Source organism: Canis lupus, chromosome 3, assembly GCF_003254725.2.
Source record: "Canis lupus dingo isolate Sandy chromosome 3, ASM325472v2, whole genome shotgun sequence".
Classification (NCBI taxonomy): Eukaryota; Metazoa; Chordata; class Mammalia; order Carnivora; family Canidae; genus Canis; species Canis lupus.
In genome coordinates this window covers 58759209-58773032 of record NC_064245.1, presented here as the reverse complement: position 1 = coordinate 58773032, position 13824 = coordinate 58759209, and the positions used below count along the sequence as shown (strand labels likewise).

General features: G+C 57.5%; 2 protein-coding genes across 7 annotated transcripts in view; one reads left to right on the top strand and one right to left on the bottom strand.

The window, feature by feature from the left end:
* The window catches only part of PPP2R2C (protein phosphatase 2 regulatory subunit Bgamma), a 947578-nt gene that overhangs the window by 735498 nt on the left and 198256 nt on the right, over positions 1–13824 (top strand). The gene's annotated exons all lie outside the window — the stretch shown is intronic.
* Positions 1–13824, bottom strand: part of MAN2B2 (mannosidase alpha class 2B member 2) — a 32855-nt gene that overhangs the window by 11991 nt on the left and 7040 nt on the right. For 5 of the 6 annotated variants that reach the window (XM_049108018.1, XM_049108015.1, XM_049108014.1 and 2 more), the window contains 8 exons: positions 12951–13141; positions 12099–12187; positions 10753–10930; positions 9122–9320; positions 7065–7255; positions 6017–6155; positions 4314–4447; positions 2420–2694 (listed from right to left, as the gene is read on the bottom strand). In XM_049108018.1, coding sequence (XP_048963975.1) covers positions 2420–2694; positions 4314–4447; positions 6017–6155; positions 7065–7255; positions 9122–9320; positions 10753–10930; positions 12099–12187; positions 12951–13141 — 1396 coding nt within the window. The remainder of the gene's footprint in view (positions 1–2419; positions 2695–4313; positions 4448–6016; positions 6156–7064; positions 7256–9121; positions 9321–10752; positions 10931–12098; positions 12188–12950; positions 13142–13824) is intronic. The other variant, XM_025437877.3, reaches the window with a different exon arrangement.

Here is a 13824-nt window from a genome sequence, read left to right as displayed (position 1 = left end):
TGTAGACCTGTGTATGGTGTACACGTGTACATCTCTGTGTGGTCTAAGCCGAGGCAAAGCCACGTATCCAGGATTAGGCATGGCCCTGCAGCCACAGAACATGGAGAAGTGTCACTTCCTCAGCCATTTTGGGGTTTTCTGTGCTAATTTTGGGGAGATGGATAGGGAAGGCAAGGGAGTCATCCGTGAAGGGCCCCTGTAGTCCCTCTGGAATGGCCAGAAAAGAATCCTTCTCATGAGTCTGGCCCCCAAGGCTTTTCCCTCTGGCTGCAGGCTGCCCCCTTTTCTTCATCAGATCCCCCAGGCGTCATCAGCCAGAGACTGGATGGGCAAAATGTGCTCCATCTGTCGTGGGAATAACACTCAGCCCAAGGAGGGCTGAGTCCCTCATGCACCTGAAGCATGGATGGGGAGCTTGAACACATGATTCTAGGGAAGGAAGCCAACCCCAAAGGGCTAACTGGAGTTGATCCCAAGGTATGAAATGTCCAATTTAGACACATCCAGACAGAAGGGTGAGAAGGGCCATGACTATGGTGATGCTAACAGGGCCCGTGAGTGTCCTGATACCATAGATGGGGACCATTTCTATGGCTGAAGTGCATGGTCAGTGAATTATATCCACAGTGCTGTCATGTAAGAAGAGAAGCTCAACCTCAACACAACCTGGCCCGGGGTGGTCTGTACATGGTGGCCTCCCATTCGGTCCTCTGCACAGGAGACTGCCTCCAGTGGAATTAGCTGTCCCCTCGTCTGTGCCCGTGGATGCTCTGGCCCTTCCAGTCCTCAGGCCCGGCTCCAGATGCCTCCTGCCCACCAAGCGTCCTCTGCGCTTCCTGCTCTCCATTCCCACAGCTCCTTTTCTCTGTTACCAGAGTTCAGGTGCTGAGCTAGCAGTTTACCCTGGAGGGGATTTCAGAGTCTTATGAGAAATACCCAGTCCTCACTCCAGCCAAAGGTAATAGAGACACTTGGGGTCAGATGGATGGTCGGCAACCATGAGCTGTACACCCAGAAATGTTGGGTGGGGGATGTGGCTGAGGATGAGGCCTCCCTTGGGTGCACACAGGGAATGTGAGGTGGGGCTGGTCCAGCAAGCACTGTCTAGCTGGGGGGCGAGGCCTGACTCAGAACCATCCCAAGGCCAGCCTGGGGACTCTGCCCTCCACGTCCTGACCAGGGAGGCTCAGAAGTTGTCTGGCCCTCCCCCGGTTCCAGGTGCTCCCCACACCCCCTATGCTGGCCACTGGGCCCTCCTCCTACCTGCCACATCCTCTCTCAGGAGGATCTTTGGAGTGATGAGGACAGAGCTGTGATGGGCCCCACTGCAGGGGACTTTCTCATGCTCTGTGGCTGCAGAGCTGTGGACAGCTGCCTTCAGGCTGAGCTCCAGGGGCCATTCACCTCACACCCATGCTGCCCGCTCCCTTCTCTTTCCTTCCCCTCACTTTCTGCCAGCTACTCTTCCCAGACTTCCTGCTCCTCCTCCACTTCCAATCCTGTTTGGATGTCACATTGGGAAACATAATTGGCTGTTCTGGCAGAGGCATTTGGGGTGGCATGACAACTATCTGGGATGTGGCCTGATGATGGACAGGGCTGGCCCCAAACACTTGAGAGTCCTTTTCCTGGGGTGACCTGCCTTCTCTGCTGTCAACAATTAGTTGCTAAATGCATGGATATGTAATGGATGTATAGATGGGTGGACATGGACAGATAAGCAGATACATAGATAGATCGAGTGGTTGGTGGATAGATGTAGGGGTGAATGAGTGGTAAGTAGGTGGATATATGGATGGGTGGAAAAGTTGATGAGTGGATGGATGGATGACCAGTGTGTGGTTAGGTATATGGGTGGGTAGATATATGGTGGATGGGAGGGTAGTGAATGGATGGGTGCATAGGTGAGTGAGTAGATGGATTGTTGAATGTGTGATTGGATAAATATATAGAAAACTGAGAGTACGGTGGATTGTTGGAAGGAGGGTGGTGGGATGGATGGGTGGATGTATGGATGGATGAATGATGGATGGATGAATGAGAGGGCGTCTGGAAGAGGAGGATGGGTGGGTGGATGAGTTGTTTTGTGTGTGGCTATAAAGACGGTTGTGGGGATGAGAGGATAGATGGGTGATTGGGCCATTGGTAAATGCATGAACAAAAAGTTAGTGGATGGATGGATGGACAGAAAGGTGGGTAGATGTGGATCAACAGCCCTGAAATGGTCAGATTCAAGAAGGGCTCTATTGTACTTGTCTAGTCTCAGAACTGCAGAAATAGAGAGGGTAACAGAAGGAGGGCCTTCGTCACCTTCTGATGATTTCCCCTAGCAGATGAGGACACTGAGACAGGTGGGGAAATGACGTGCCCAGGTCTCAGTGCACGTCTCTGCCTCAGAGCCACCATGGCTGCGCCTCACCTCTCCCAGATGCTGTGCAGTAGGTTAGTGTCCCGGTCCAGGAACACAGTATAACAGTCATTCTCCACGTGAATCAGGTGCCTGTCCCTTGGACGAGCAGGTGTCTTTTTCTTGCGGCCAAAGTTGGAGGTTCTGGCCAGACTGGCACCCAACTGGTTCGTCTCCTCCTGGGTCCCCTCGGTGCTCCTGATGCTGTAGTATCGGTAACTGAGCCCTGGGATTGTGGTCAGCACATGCAGGTCATATGCAGATTGTGTCTTCTTTGATTCCTGGATCTGCAGGCCAGAAGGATAGGGCAATGTGGTTGGTTTCAGGCCTGGAAGACCTTCAGCGTCCTCAGTAACCTGTGACTTGCACACCTCCTAGTCGAGGCGCTCACTGCTCACGGGCAGCAGGGTCTTTGCATCATTGGACTGTGCTGAGTTCCCTCTAGTCATCCTCCCTGCTCAACAGGACCTTCCCCAGCCCCATCTCCCTCCCTGGCCCCTCACTCCTCAGGGTCCAGCATCAGCAGTGCCCTCCTTTCTCAGCACCCTGTTTTCTGCCTCTGAGCCTTTGCTCATGATGTGCCCTCTCCCTGGAGGGTCCGCTCTCTGAGGGGACCCTGATTTCACATCCTCCAACTTTCCCAAGGGGGTGTTTTCCTGTTCCCCTCCTGGCCTTCCCATTCCCCTTGTCACCTGAACTGGGAGGGTTGGAGGAGGACACAGGGTACACTCAGAGGAACCCCTCACTCTCTAGGGGAAGCATGCAGCATCCCAGTTGCTGGGGGTAGCTTTGGGGCCTCCATTAGTCACCCCAGGATGTCTGCACACAGCGTCCCACCCAGGCCTTGTGGGACATTCAGCAGACACCCCGTACCTGCCCCCATCCTGCTCTGGAGAACTTCCTCTCAGAGCCACCACCATCTGTCACATTCCACACCATCTTATTTGTTTCCTGTTGTCACCCAGGGTGAGAATATGAGTCCTCCGCAGGCAGGGACTTCATATGCCTGGTTATTAAGGAAACCTGGCCCCTAGGGCAGGCCTGACACAAAGCAAGTCTCCAGAAATATTTGCTAAGAGCATTTATCTGCATGCTGTTGCATGTGGGGGAAGAAAGGGGTGCTAGGAGTTGGGTCTGTGAGAGCAAGCCTATCTCATCTCCCTGCCCACGTCACATGAACTCCTCCTTCTGCGTCAAGCAAAGCCAGCTGCCCTGGCTCCCCAGGTCATCACTCCACACCACACGTGTCCTTCAAGTGTTGCAACAGCCTCCCCACGGTGGCACTGCCGTCCTGGGGATGAGCACTCAGCCCTGGCGGGAGCAGAATGTGCCCTCGGAGTGTCTGCTAAATGGCTGAGGTCAGCAACTCCTGCCCTTCTGCAGGGAAACACTGGCATTGGGGGACAGGCAGGTCCCTGGGGCCCTGCTGGCTCCTGGCCGTGGAAGGACATGAGAACAGATCACGGGCATGCTGGCATCTGGGTGCGCACACCTTCAGGCAGGCCAGTCTGAAACATCAGCACCTCCACCAAGTGCCCCAGGAAGCCCCATGAGGGTCTTTCCCACACAAAGTGGAAGTTGACATTCAGAATATAAAGATGCCTCGTGGCGGGGGGGGGGGGATGGGGGGCGGGAGAAGAGCCTCCCAAACAGTGCAAATGACCCAGGAGAACCTCCTGGGAAGGGACAGTGGGGCCCTTCTGGCCACTTCAGAGGCCCATAGCCCAGTGCCAGCCTCCTGGTGGATCCCACGGAACCTCACTGGACAGGGTCCCCATGGGGATGTACTCCAAGGGAGCACCCATTGTCACATGTTCACTTAAACTGTTCCCATTTCTTGAAGCACCCTCAGAGAGCAAGTGTCAGCAACGGCAATTGTGCCACGTGCAGGAAGTCATACCCATACCTGTGCAGCCACTTGCTGGCCTGACTCATCTGTGACGCTGACCCTGGAGAAGCCCACAGTCAGGGTAACAATGGTGGTGACCGTCCAGGCCAGGGGGTTGTAGACCACGGCAGAGTGTCCCACAGGTTCCTGGTCTGCACACAGAGAACTGAGTTTACCTGCTGCCATTGGACTCACCCAACACACCTGGGTACCCCTGGATACATGGGAAACTGGAGGCAGGAGAGACACATCCCAGTATAGCTGCCAGGGCACCTGAGGACAGGGACTAGTGGGCTAGTCACTGCTACACCCAGGGGCCCCATACTCTGCTCAGTGCTCTGTTCCCGGTCCCCAGGCAGAGAGGCTGGAAGGGAAGACACAGTGTTCCTCTGACAGAGAGGGTCCCCATGCTCCTCACACATCACCCCTGACAGCCCCACTGGACTGAACAGGCCCGGAGATGTACAGTCACCTGGCCTGCTACTGAGGTGTGGCTGCCAAGCTTTGAGTGCTTGGCCTCGGGATGGACGGGAGAATTTTTGGGAGGCTGGAGGGTCCAGTCCAATCGCCTAGCCCAACGTGTGAGCCCCAGCGATGTGCACCTGGGCTCCCTCTCTGTTCCATCCTTTATTTATTCAGTGAGGTAAACTCTGGCCATGTCTGATGATTCCTAAACACATCACACACTTCCAGGCCCGAGCCCCTGCCCAGGCTGTCCCCATGGCTGGGACACCTCTCCTGACCTCCCTCTGCTCACTGCTTGGGCAACCGCCCAGGTGAGGTCACGGGAACGGCCGGTCCCACCTAGCAGGGAAATCCGACCCCAGGTTCCAGCTCTTTTGCAAAGGTCTGTACCAGCTGCCCCAGGATCTATGGGCTGGGACCCTGTGTGCTGCTACCTGGTCCCCGTGGGCCTTCCTCAGTTTGAGGATCCAATGGCATTGCACATAGACTCAGAGGGGAGGGAAACGCCGGCCAGGGGAGCAGCGAGGGCCGATGTGAGGGGTGCCCCATGACAGAGTGCATGCTGGGCTGGGGAGCAGGGAAGGCTCATCAGGCCTTGTACATGTCACATTCAGGCACTGGGAGAGACACCACGGTGTCCTGGTGCCTGGGCCTTTCAAGGGGGAGGTTCTCAAACCTCCTCAGGCCCAAACTGGCATGACCAGTTATCTGCACATGTGGAACCCTCACCATCAACGAGGCTGGACATCAGCACTCAAACTGCACTGACGAGGGAGTTGGGGGACCCAGGCTGGGCTCAGATCCCCGAGGACACCTGCATGCTCTGTAACCCTGCAGCACGGGGCCACGGTTTCAAGCCCTGCTCTGCTCCTTCCTGGCTGAGTGACCCTGGACAGGTCCACAGCCTCTGGCTCTGCTGTGTCCTCAGCTGCGCAGTGAGGATAACAGCCCCGAGCTTACAGACCCTCCCGGCATTCAGTAACCACTGCGTGCAGAGTGCTGAGGCGGCCGCTAGGCCTCACTCTCATGGCAATGTCACCCTTCTTCCCACACACACACAGGACACACAGGCTCTGAGCAGCCAAGCACTTGCCAAGCTCAGGCCAAGGTCAGGGTTGCACAGGGATATGTGGTGGCAGGGTCTGAGGCTCCGGTTGTTCAGATCCTCTCCCTGACCCCAGGCTCTGTGCTCAGAAATGGTCAGAGCCACCTCCCACCACTGACCTGCAGGGCCACCATACATAGGCCTCGCTTACCCGAGTGGGCTGGGGTCCTGTCACGGACGATGGAGGCCATCAGTTCCTGCACACCCTGCATCCCTGAGCTCAGATTCTCCTCGTGCATGTCTCTCACCTTGGGGCTCTGGGTCCCAGTGATGGCATCATGGTGCTGGACCTGCGTCCCGACAGGATTGGGGGAAACATGGGATCTGGCCTGCCTCTGCACACCACCTACCCGGGTACCTCCTAGGTGCTGGCTCTCCTTCCCGCTCCCCAGGGGCTCACGGAGACCCACTGTGTCCCCTAGCTCGGGAAGAGAGGAGACTTCTGTCAGGGACCTGCCCCTGCTTCACCTCCGCTGTCCAGCCTCCCAGGAAGTGCTGCTGGGATGCTCCGGGCACCCTCCATTCTCTGCGCCAGAGTGGGACTGGGATTAACTTTCCGGCCCGAGGGAACCTGAGACTCTACCAGTGAAGCCTCTTGTCCAGCCCCCTCTGAAGGACTCTAAGGTCTACCCATTTCACCCCAGTGACACATCTGCCAGTGACTCCCTCAGGTGAGCATGCCAATGTCACGTCCAGCATGACCCTTTCTGGCTGGGTATGACAAGTCACAGGATTTCTCAGATCTCACTTTTCCTATCTGTACAGTGGGGACAAGTGGAGACGGAAGATCGGAACCACTTGTTATGGGGCAGCCACCGTGCCCAGCACCTTATGTACATTATCACATTCAGTAGCCTCGCCACCCTGGGGTGGGCGTGAATTTCTCATTGTCCAGGGAGGGAATTATGCTCAGAGAGGGCAGTCCTGAGCCTGAAGCCACCGGCAGAGGAGGACTGAATCCACACAGGACACTAACGCCTCTCCTGTCTGCCCTTTACCCTCTGCCCTTTGGCTCTAAAGCCTACTGAACCCACCAGCTGAGCGTTGTCAGGACGTGATTCTAGCCTTGGTCCAGTGTCCACACACACCCACCACCTCAGTGTTCTCCTCTGGAAAGTGACCTCTAGCGACCAGGGGCTGGGGAAGTGCACTACACAGGAGGTTTCAACCTGACATCATGCTGAGAGGTGTGACATTACCTCGGAGACTGCCCAGCGGAGCCTCTGGAGCTGCTTCAGGGCCCAGGCCGGGTCCAGGTGCTGGTGGGGGGCAGGCCACATGTAGCGTGTGAACATGGACTCCCCGGCATACAACAGAGCACTGGCTCGCCTCGCCAGCGCCTTGAGCCCACTGCGGGAGGCGTAGAAGCCCGTCCAGGCCTGAAATGGATCTGGAGAGAAGAGCTGGCAGTTGGCATGAGTCTCCCTGGCGTGGGGGCTTCCAGACCCCAAGCCCAGTAAAGCTGGGGAAACTGGAGCCTGGTGTCTGGCTCTGCCTGGGTCACCTATAGAGGCAGCCAGAGACTCCTGTCCAGCCAGGCCAGGAATGGCCCGCGGATCCCTGTTGTGGGGGCTGGGGCAGGTGGGAGGATCAGGCTGGGCTGGGCCAGGCCTGGGATGGGGGACCAGACAGTCCAGGGAGGACCTGGGAATTTGAAGAGCCTGTGAGCCAAGGGCCTGGGAGACCTCTGAGGAGTACAGGGGGAGGTGGGAGCCCAGCAGGCAGCACCAGCTGGCACGTGCTCTGAGTGCTGGCAGAGGCCTTTGCCTGTGACTCAGGGGAAGCCTGCAATCAGTGGGGTTCCACTGGCAGCCCAGGGAGCTGGGATGGGGGATTGCTGAGGGATTCCCTAGCTGCTGTGCTGACCTGCACCCAGAGGATGACGCCTGTTCTGGGCTCTGGTGAGAGGAGGGGGTGCGGAGTGCCTCCCCAGGCCCTGGCTGGGTCTCACAAGTTGCTTGACTCTTCCCACTGTTCTTGCCCCCTGCCTCCTCCCAGGTTGGCCTGTGTCCCCATTCCCTGACCTTCCCCACACGGCCTGAGGACACCAGGAAGGGTAGCCCCACTGGCCCGGAGAAAGGCCACAGGCCATGGGGTCAGGTGGATGTGCTGTCCACAGCCCCTCCAGCAGGCTGAGTGTCCTGGCCAGGCAGGGGCTCTCCACAGCCTCAGCTCTAAGGCGCCCGTGACCCAGAGCAGGGCCCAGGGCTCACCGCACCTGTCCAGTCTCCACATAAACACTGTCTCTGCTGGGGGGTTACAGCAAGCCACGCCCATTCAGGACAGAACACCTGCTGGACATCGCCCTGTCTGGACCTACCTGAACAGTACCCCTACCTGGACCGTAACCACGCCCAGAGGCACATGGTCCTGGAACTGCACCTGTAACCAGCCCACATCAATTTGCCCCTCCCACTTCCACCCCAGCCAAACTCACACCCTTGTATGTCCTCCCACAGGATGGCAGCCAAAGCCTTGTGGATGTGGCCTTCATCTCAGTTGTCAGCCTGTCTACCTCAGGGTAGCCACGCCCACCCTGACGGTAATCCCGCCCACTTGCACGTGTCACCTCTGTCTGGAATCCACTCCCAGGTCTCTGTAGTATCCCCTCGCACCTCACCTGTAACAGCCCCTCACTTCAACATATCCAATTTCACCTGGACTGTACCCATCCCCTCCATCACTGTGGCCCATCCCATCTCCACTGTAGCTGCTTTGTCTTGAGTGAGCCACATCCACATGGAATCCCATGGCACCTGTCTTTATCCCTAGGTCACCCTTGTGTCCCTCCCATCTCCCCGACAGCCCCGCCCACATCATGGCCTGTCACCCCACCCACTGGGAGTAGCCTCGCCCCCTCCCCTGTGACCGCGCCCGCACTCATGGGCCCGCTCCGCTTTGCCTGTCACCCCGCCCACAGCTAGAAACCTCCCTCCTCTAGTGCAACCTTGGACACATCCCTGTAGCCTCTTTCCCTGGCGGGATTTTCTGGCCGGCCACCAATGCTGGTCAGACAGAAAAAGGCCTGACAGCCGTGCAGCTCCCCCTGGCAGCCGCACAGAGAGAGGTGGGGGCCCAGGGGCTGGAGCAGCCGTCCTGTCGGGCGGGTCAGGGCTGCGCCCGCCCCCGGGAGGCAGCTCCTGCGAGGGGCTCCTTGGGGCATCTCCTGGAAGGGAAGGGAATGAGGGGAGGGAAGCAGGAAGCCTCCCGGGCGTCCCGGGAATGTCTTGCCGTCCTAGGATGCCCGGGCTCCTACCGGAGGAATAGGGCAGGAAGTCCCCGTGGGTGTGGACGCGCCACGAGGCGTTGTGAGCCTGCACCGCCTCGAAGTAGTCGGCCAGCGTGGCGTACTCCACGGAGATGCCGAGCTTGGACGAGTTACTGTTGATGAAGTCCAGCAGCGGGTCCATGTTGGAGAACTGCAGCGACGCGTTGAAGAACTGCTTGTCACAGCCCTGCAGGCCGGGCCACAGCGCGACCCCCGTGATTGCGGGGCTGAGCCCAGTCCAGGCGAGCGGCCTCCCTCGGCCATCCAGGGCCCTCCGCTCTGCCTGGAGAGGCCCCACCAGCTCCCGAGTGCAGCCCTGTGTCCCTTTCCTTCCTGCGAGCCTCCCTCCCTCCCTCCGTCCCTCATTCCTTCCCCCATCCCTCCTACCTTCTTCCTCCTTTTCCCTCTTTCCTTCCTTCCTTCCTTCCTTCCTTCCTTCCTTCCTTCCTTCCTTCCTTCCTTCCTTCCTTCCTTCCTTCCCTCCTTTCTTCTTTCCTTCCTTTCCTCCTTCCTTTCTGCTTACTGTTCTCACTAAAATCTTGTTAGGTTTTACATCATGCTCTACATTACACCTCCAACACATGTTTCTCATATAACTAAAGTCTGTACCTTTGACCCTCCCTCACCCCTCAAGTCTGGGAACTAAAAAACTCATCTCTTTTCTCTACATCTGATGCTTTTAGAACCACATTAAATGAGGTTGTGCAGGGTTGGAATTCTCTTTCTGACTTACTTCACTCCGTGGGCCTTTCTTAAAGACCAGCAGTATGACTCTTCATCAATATCATTAACAATAATAATATGAAAATTAGGAATGCCAGGGATAACAGCCATCACCCACATTTACTGACCCTCTGTGCACTTTCCCATAGGCACTCAAGACATAAGAAGACAGAGTAGGGAATGCCCAGCCAGGGTGTGATCACAAATCCCCATCTTAGCTGCCCTGCTAAGTAGCTGTGCGGCCTCAGGACGATCCCTTGACCTCTCTGGTTCTCAGGTCTCTCATTGTCAAAATGGGATACCAGCAGTGTCTGCCTTCTAGGCCCATGGGCAGACTAAGAGGATGAGACAAATGTATCACATAGAAGGTGCCTTGTGCCCTGGGGAGGCTAGTGAGGGGTGGATCTGAATGTAATGTTGAGGAGGAAGCCAAAGAGGAAGAGGAGAAGGGAGTGTCTGACACTCTGACACTGACACGGGGCATGCCTCCCCTCAGTCTCAGCCTGTGAGTCAGGGACTGTCATGATCCTCACATTAGAGATGAGGAAAGTGAGACCCAAAGGGGTCGAGGCACACAGGGTCTGAGCAGGGGTTCAGGATTCCTACCCCAGCCTCATGTCCCAACACTGAGATGGGAAGAGGAAGATCAAGGATCTGGGTGGAACTGGGGGCTGGCAGGGGCCAGGGCTGTATTTCAGGTGAGAGAGGCTTGGGGAGTCCAGGGTGGTGGCAGGAGCTGGTGGAAGGGGTGAGGCTTTGTGGTGTGCAGGGAAGAGGCACCACCTCGGATCTGAGATGGCTGTCTGGCCTGTCCCCTGGAAAGAGCATGGTTGGGTGAGACTGGACAGGAATCCAGGGCTGTGGTCAGGTCACTGAGGCCTGGGATCCCACCTTACCCAGGGCCAGAGGAGGTGCGGTGTCCGGAACCAGGTGGCTCGCTCCTTCACATTGTCCACAAGGAGACTGACATAGTAATTGATATTGTTCCAAGTGATGGGTACAGACTTCGGGTGAAATACCCTGTCTGGCGGTGAGTTCGGGAAGACTGCAGTGCCGTCCCAGTTAAAGCCTTCCCTGCAGGGGAGAGAAGGGTTAGAGGAGCCCCGCCCTGAGAGGGGAGGCAGCTCGGGGTCCAGGAGGACAGGCAGGTGCGGCCAGGCCACAGGGCAGCTCAGGGTGTACAGATCGGCGCTCAGGCCTCCTTCTCACACCTGTGTGATGGGAGGGTCAATGGTGGCCGACAAGAGCTCCTCTGACAGATGGGGCTCAAATCCACATGTCACAGTTTGCCAGCTGTGGGGCCTGGAACACGGCCCCTTCCTGGGCCCACACTGCCTCCCCCGCCCCATGGAGCCCACAGTCTGCATTCCCACTGGGGATCTCACGGAGGCCACTGTGGTACCCTCAGACCTGAGTCCAAAGCACAGAGCAGGGCTGGGGCAGGGTGAGGCTGTGATGCACAGTGCCCTGGGCTGCGAGTGTAAGGGGGAGCCCAGTCACAGGAGGTGACATGGAGGTAAGTTGGTGTCATGCTTCAAAACTCAGAATTAATGTGAAACAAATGGCGATGAACAGAATACCAACATTCCCCCCAAGTGCAAGGGCAGTATTCGGATTTTCCCTTTTGTCTCAGGCTCCAATTTGGTCTGTATGACACAGACCCCGAGACCGACCCTGAGGGTCCGGATGCTCCAGTTAGGGTCCCCCCTGCCTCATTCCAGGCAGCATAGAGTGACATAGGGGTGACCCGGGCCAGCATCCAGGAGTGGCCACTTGGATCCTCAGAGCTTCAGGTATCCTCATCCATTAATGTCCTGATGGTTGTTAGAATCAATAAAGGACATCAGTGGAAAGCCCTGGAGAACTTGCCTGGTGCACAGCGTGGGCTAGAGAAGAGGTCATGAAATCCTTCACCTTGCCCAATAATCTCTCCTTTTCCAGGATAGGGGAGCTCAATTCTCTATGGCCTCAAGGTCGAAAGGGCCAGAGTGAGTTGGACCCAGGGCCTCTCGTCCCAAGAGCCCACAGCCTGGCTGCACCCATGCTTTAGAGGCCTGGAAATAGTCTGTCCAAACCAACCTGACTCTGCCACTGTGGGCCCTGGGACCCTGGCTGAGTGACCCTGCCTTAGTTTCTCTTTGTGTAAGCCAGAGTGTCCCAAGAGGATGCACGGGAGGGTGGGTCGTTTCTCAGGTAACACAGGGAGAGTGCTTTGAACTGGGCTCCCCAGGAAGGTGCTCACGAGCAGTAGTTGTACTGGTCCAAGACATGCGTGAAGATTTCCTGCTGAGCTGATAGGGTTGGGGACCCTCGCCACACAAACTGCAGCCCCTGCAAACCCAGAGGGAACAGAGTGACGGCCCAGGGGCAACACGGTGGCCCTGGTTCTGCCTCCTCCAGCCCCACTTGGGTCTCCCTCAGTGGTTCCAGGGGCCATCCCCTCCGCTGCCTCCTCTAGATTCCCTCTGACCCCCCAAGGCCACCCATGTTTGTGGAAATTGCCCTCTAGTGGGAGCCAGCCCGCTTGCTCACTGCCCGCCACCCCCGCCGCCTGCCCCGGGGAAGGACCCTCTCTACCAAGGCCTGCCAGCGAAGCTCATTCTGGCTCTGCTTGACGACCTCCTGGCACAGGAGCTGCTCACCTCTCACTAATCCTCTGGTCTGTTTCTTCATTGCTCTCATGACTGGGACCCGCTCAGGGTTACAAAGCAGGGGGAAATCCTGGTTCTATTAAGCACTGGCTCTGGGACGATGCACATGTTCCCTGAGTCCCCCGGGACTCGGTTTCTGCATGGGAGGAATGGGGAGGGCCCCACGCAGCTCACAGAGTCAGCAGCGGCAGAAATGAGCTGACATGGGAAGTGAACTCTGCGCACAGCGTGGCATGAGGTGGGGCTCAGGACATGTTCTCCTCTTGCCCAGCTAGAGCCCACCTGTACCCTTGTCTACCGCTGCGAGCCGCAGCCAGCATTTGTCCCAGAGCGTTATTACCCAAGACACGATACTCGCTACAGCAGGGGCTTAGTAACGGGCCCTGCACACAGAGGGAAGGACCAGGGGCGAGAGGCAGCAGCGGATGTGGCTCACGGCTCACCTGCGAGTTCTGCATGGTGTCCTTCAGGGCATAGTCGATGCGGGAGATGACGTGGGCATGGAAGCCCGCCAGGGCAAATAGGGTGGGGGTCGTGGCAGATGCACCAAAGGAGTCGATTTGCCAGGAGAACCTTGGCCGGATCCCAAAGGTTTCGTACAGGAAGCCGTGTCCTTCTGCAAAGAGAGCCCTGCCTTGCTGGTGACAGGAGGGTGGTCCCTCCCCACCTGCTCACTCAGGGCCCCTGCCTTTCCAGGGGGCTGGAGTGCCATCCTGGGGTGTGCTGCAAGAGGGCCTAACACAGAGGGTGCCACAGCAGGATCACCCGATGTTCCATGTACTCATTCACGACTGTAGAGCCACCCCATGAGTCTGATGTCAGGTTGAGTGCTGCAGGGGAAAGAAATTCCAGACTAGTGCCAGACATTGGTTCTTGTTTCCCAGGCCTGCCACCACGTACTGTGTCAGAAAACTCAGGGCAGGAAGCAGAGGAGACGAGGAAGAAGCAGCAGTGGGAGGGAAGACCTCGGGGTTGTGGGGCCTGAGCTTGTCAGGGAATGCTCAACAGCATCACCGGATCGGGGGAGGGTAGCTTGAGGAACAGTCCTCTCTACAGACAGGGAGCCAGAGCAAGCCAGGCCTGACGATACCTCACCCAGCTCAAGAGATCAATTTTCATTGGCTTTAGCTATTCATGGCTAGAAAGTACCATCGTTCAAGCCGGGGTCAGGGGAGACAGTGTGAGCAGGTCATTAGACAGCATCCCTTTCCATCCTTCTGGTTTACAACAAGGGTAAATGGGGCCCCTGTGTCATGGAGTGACCTCAGGGCTTGGCTGCAGTCACAGGCCTGAGTGAAGACCCGGCCCATCCACTGA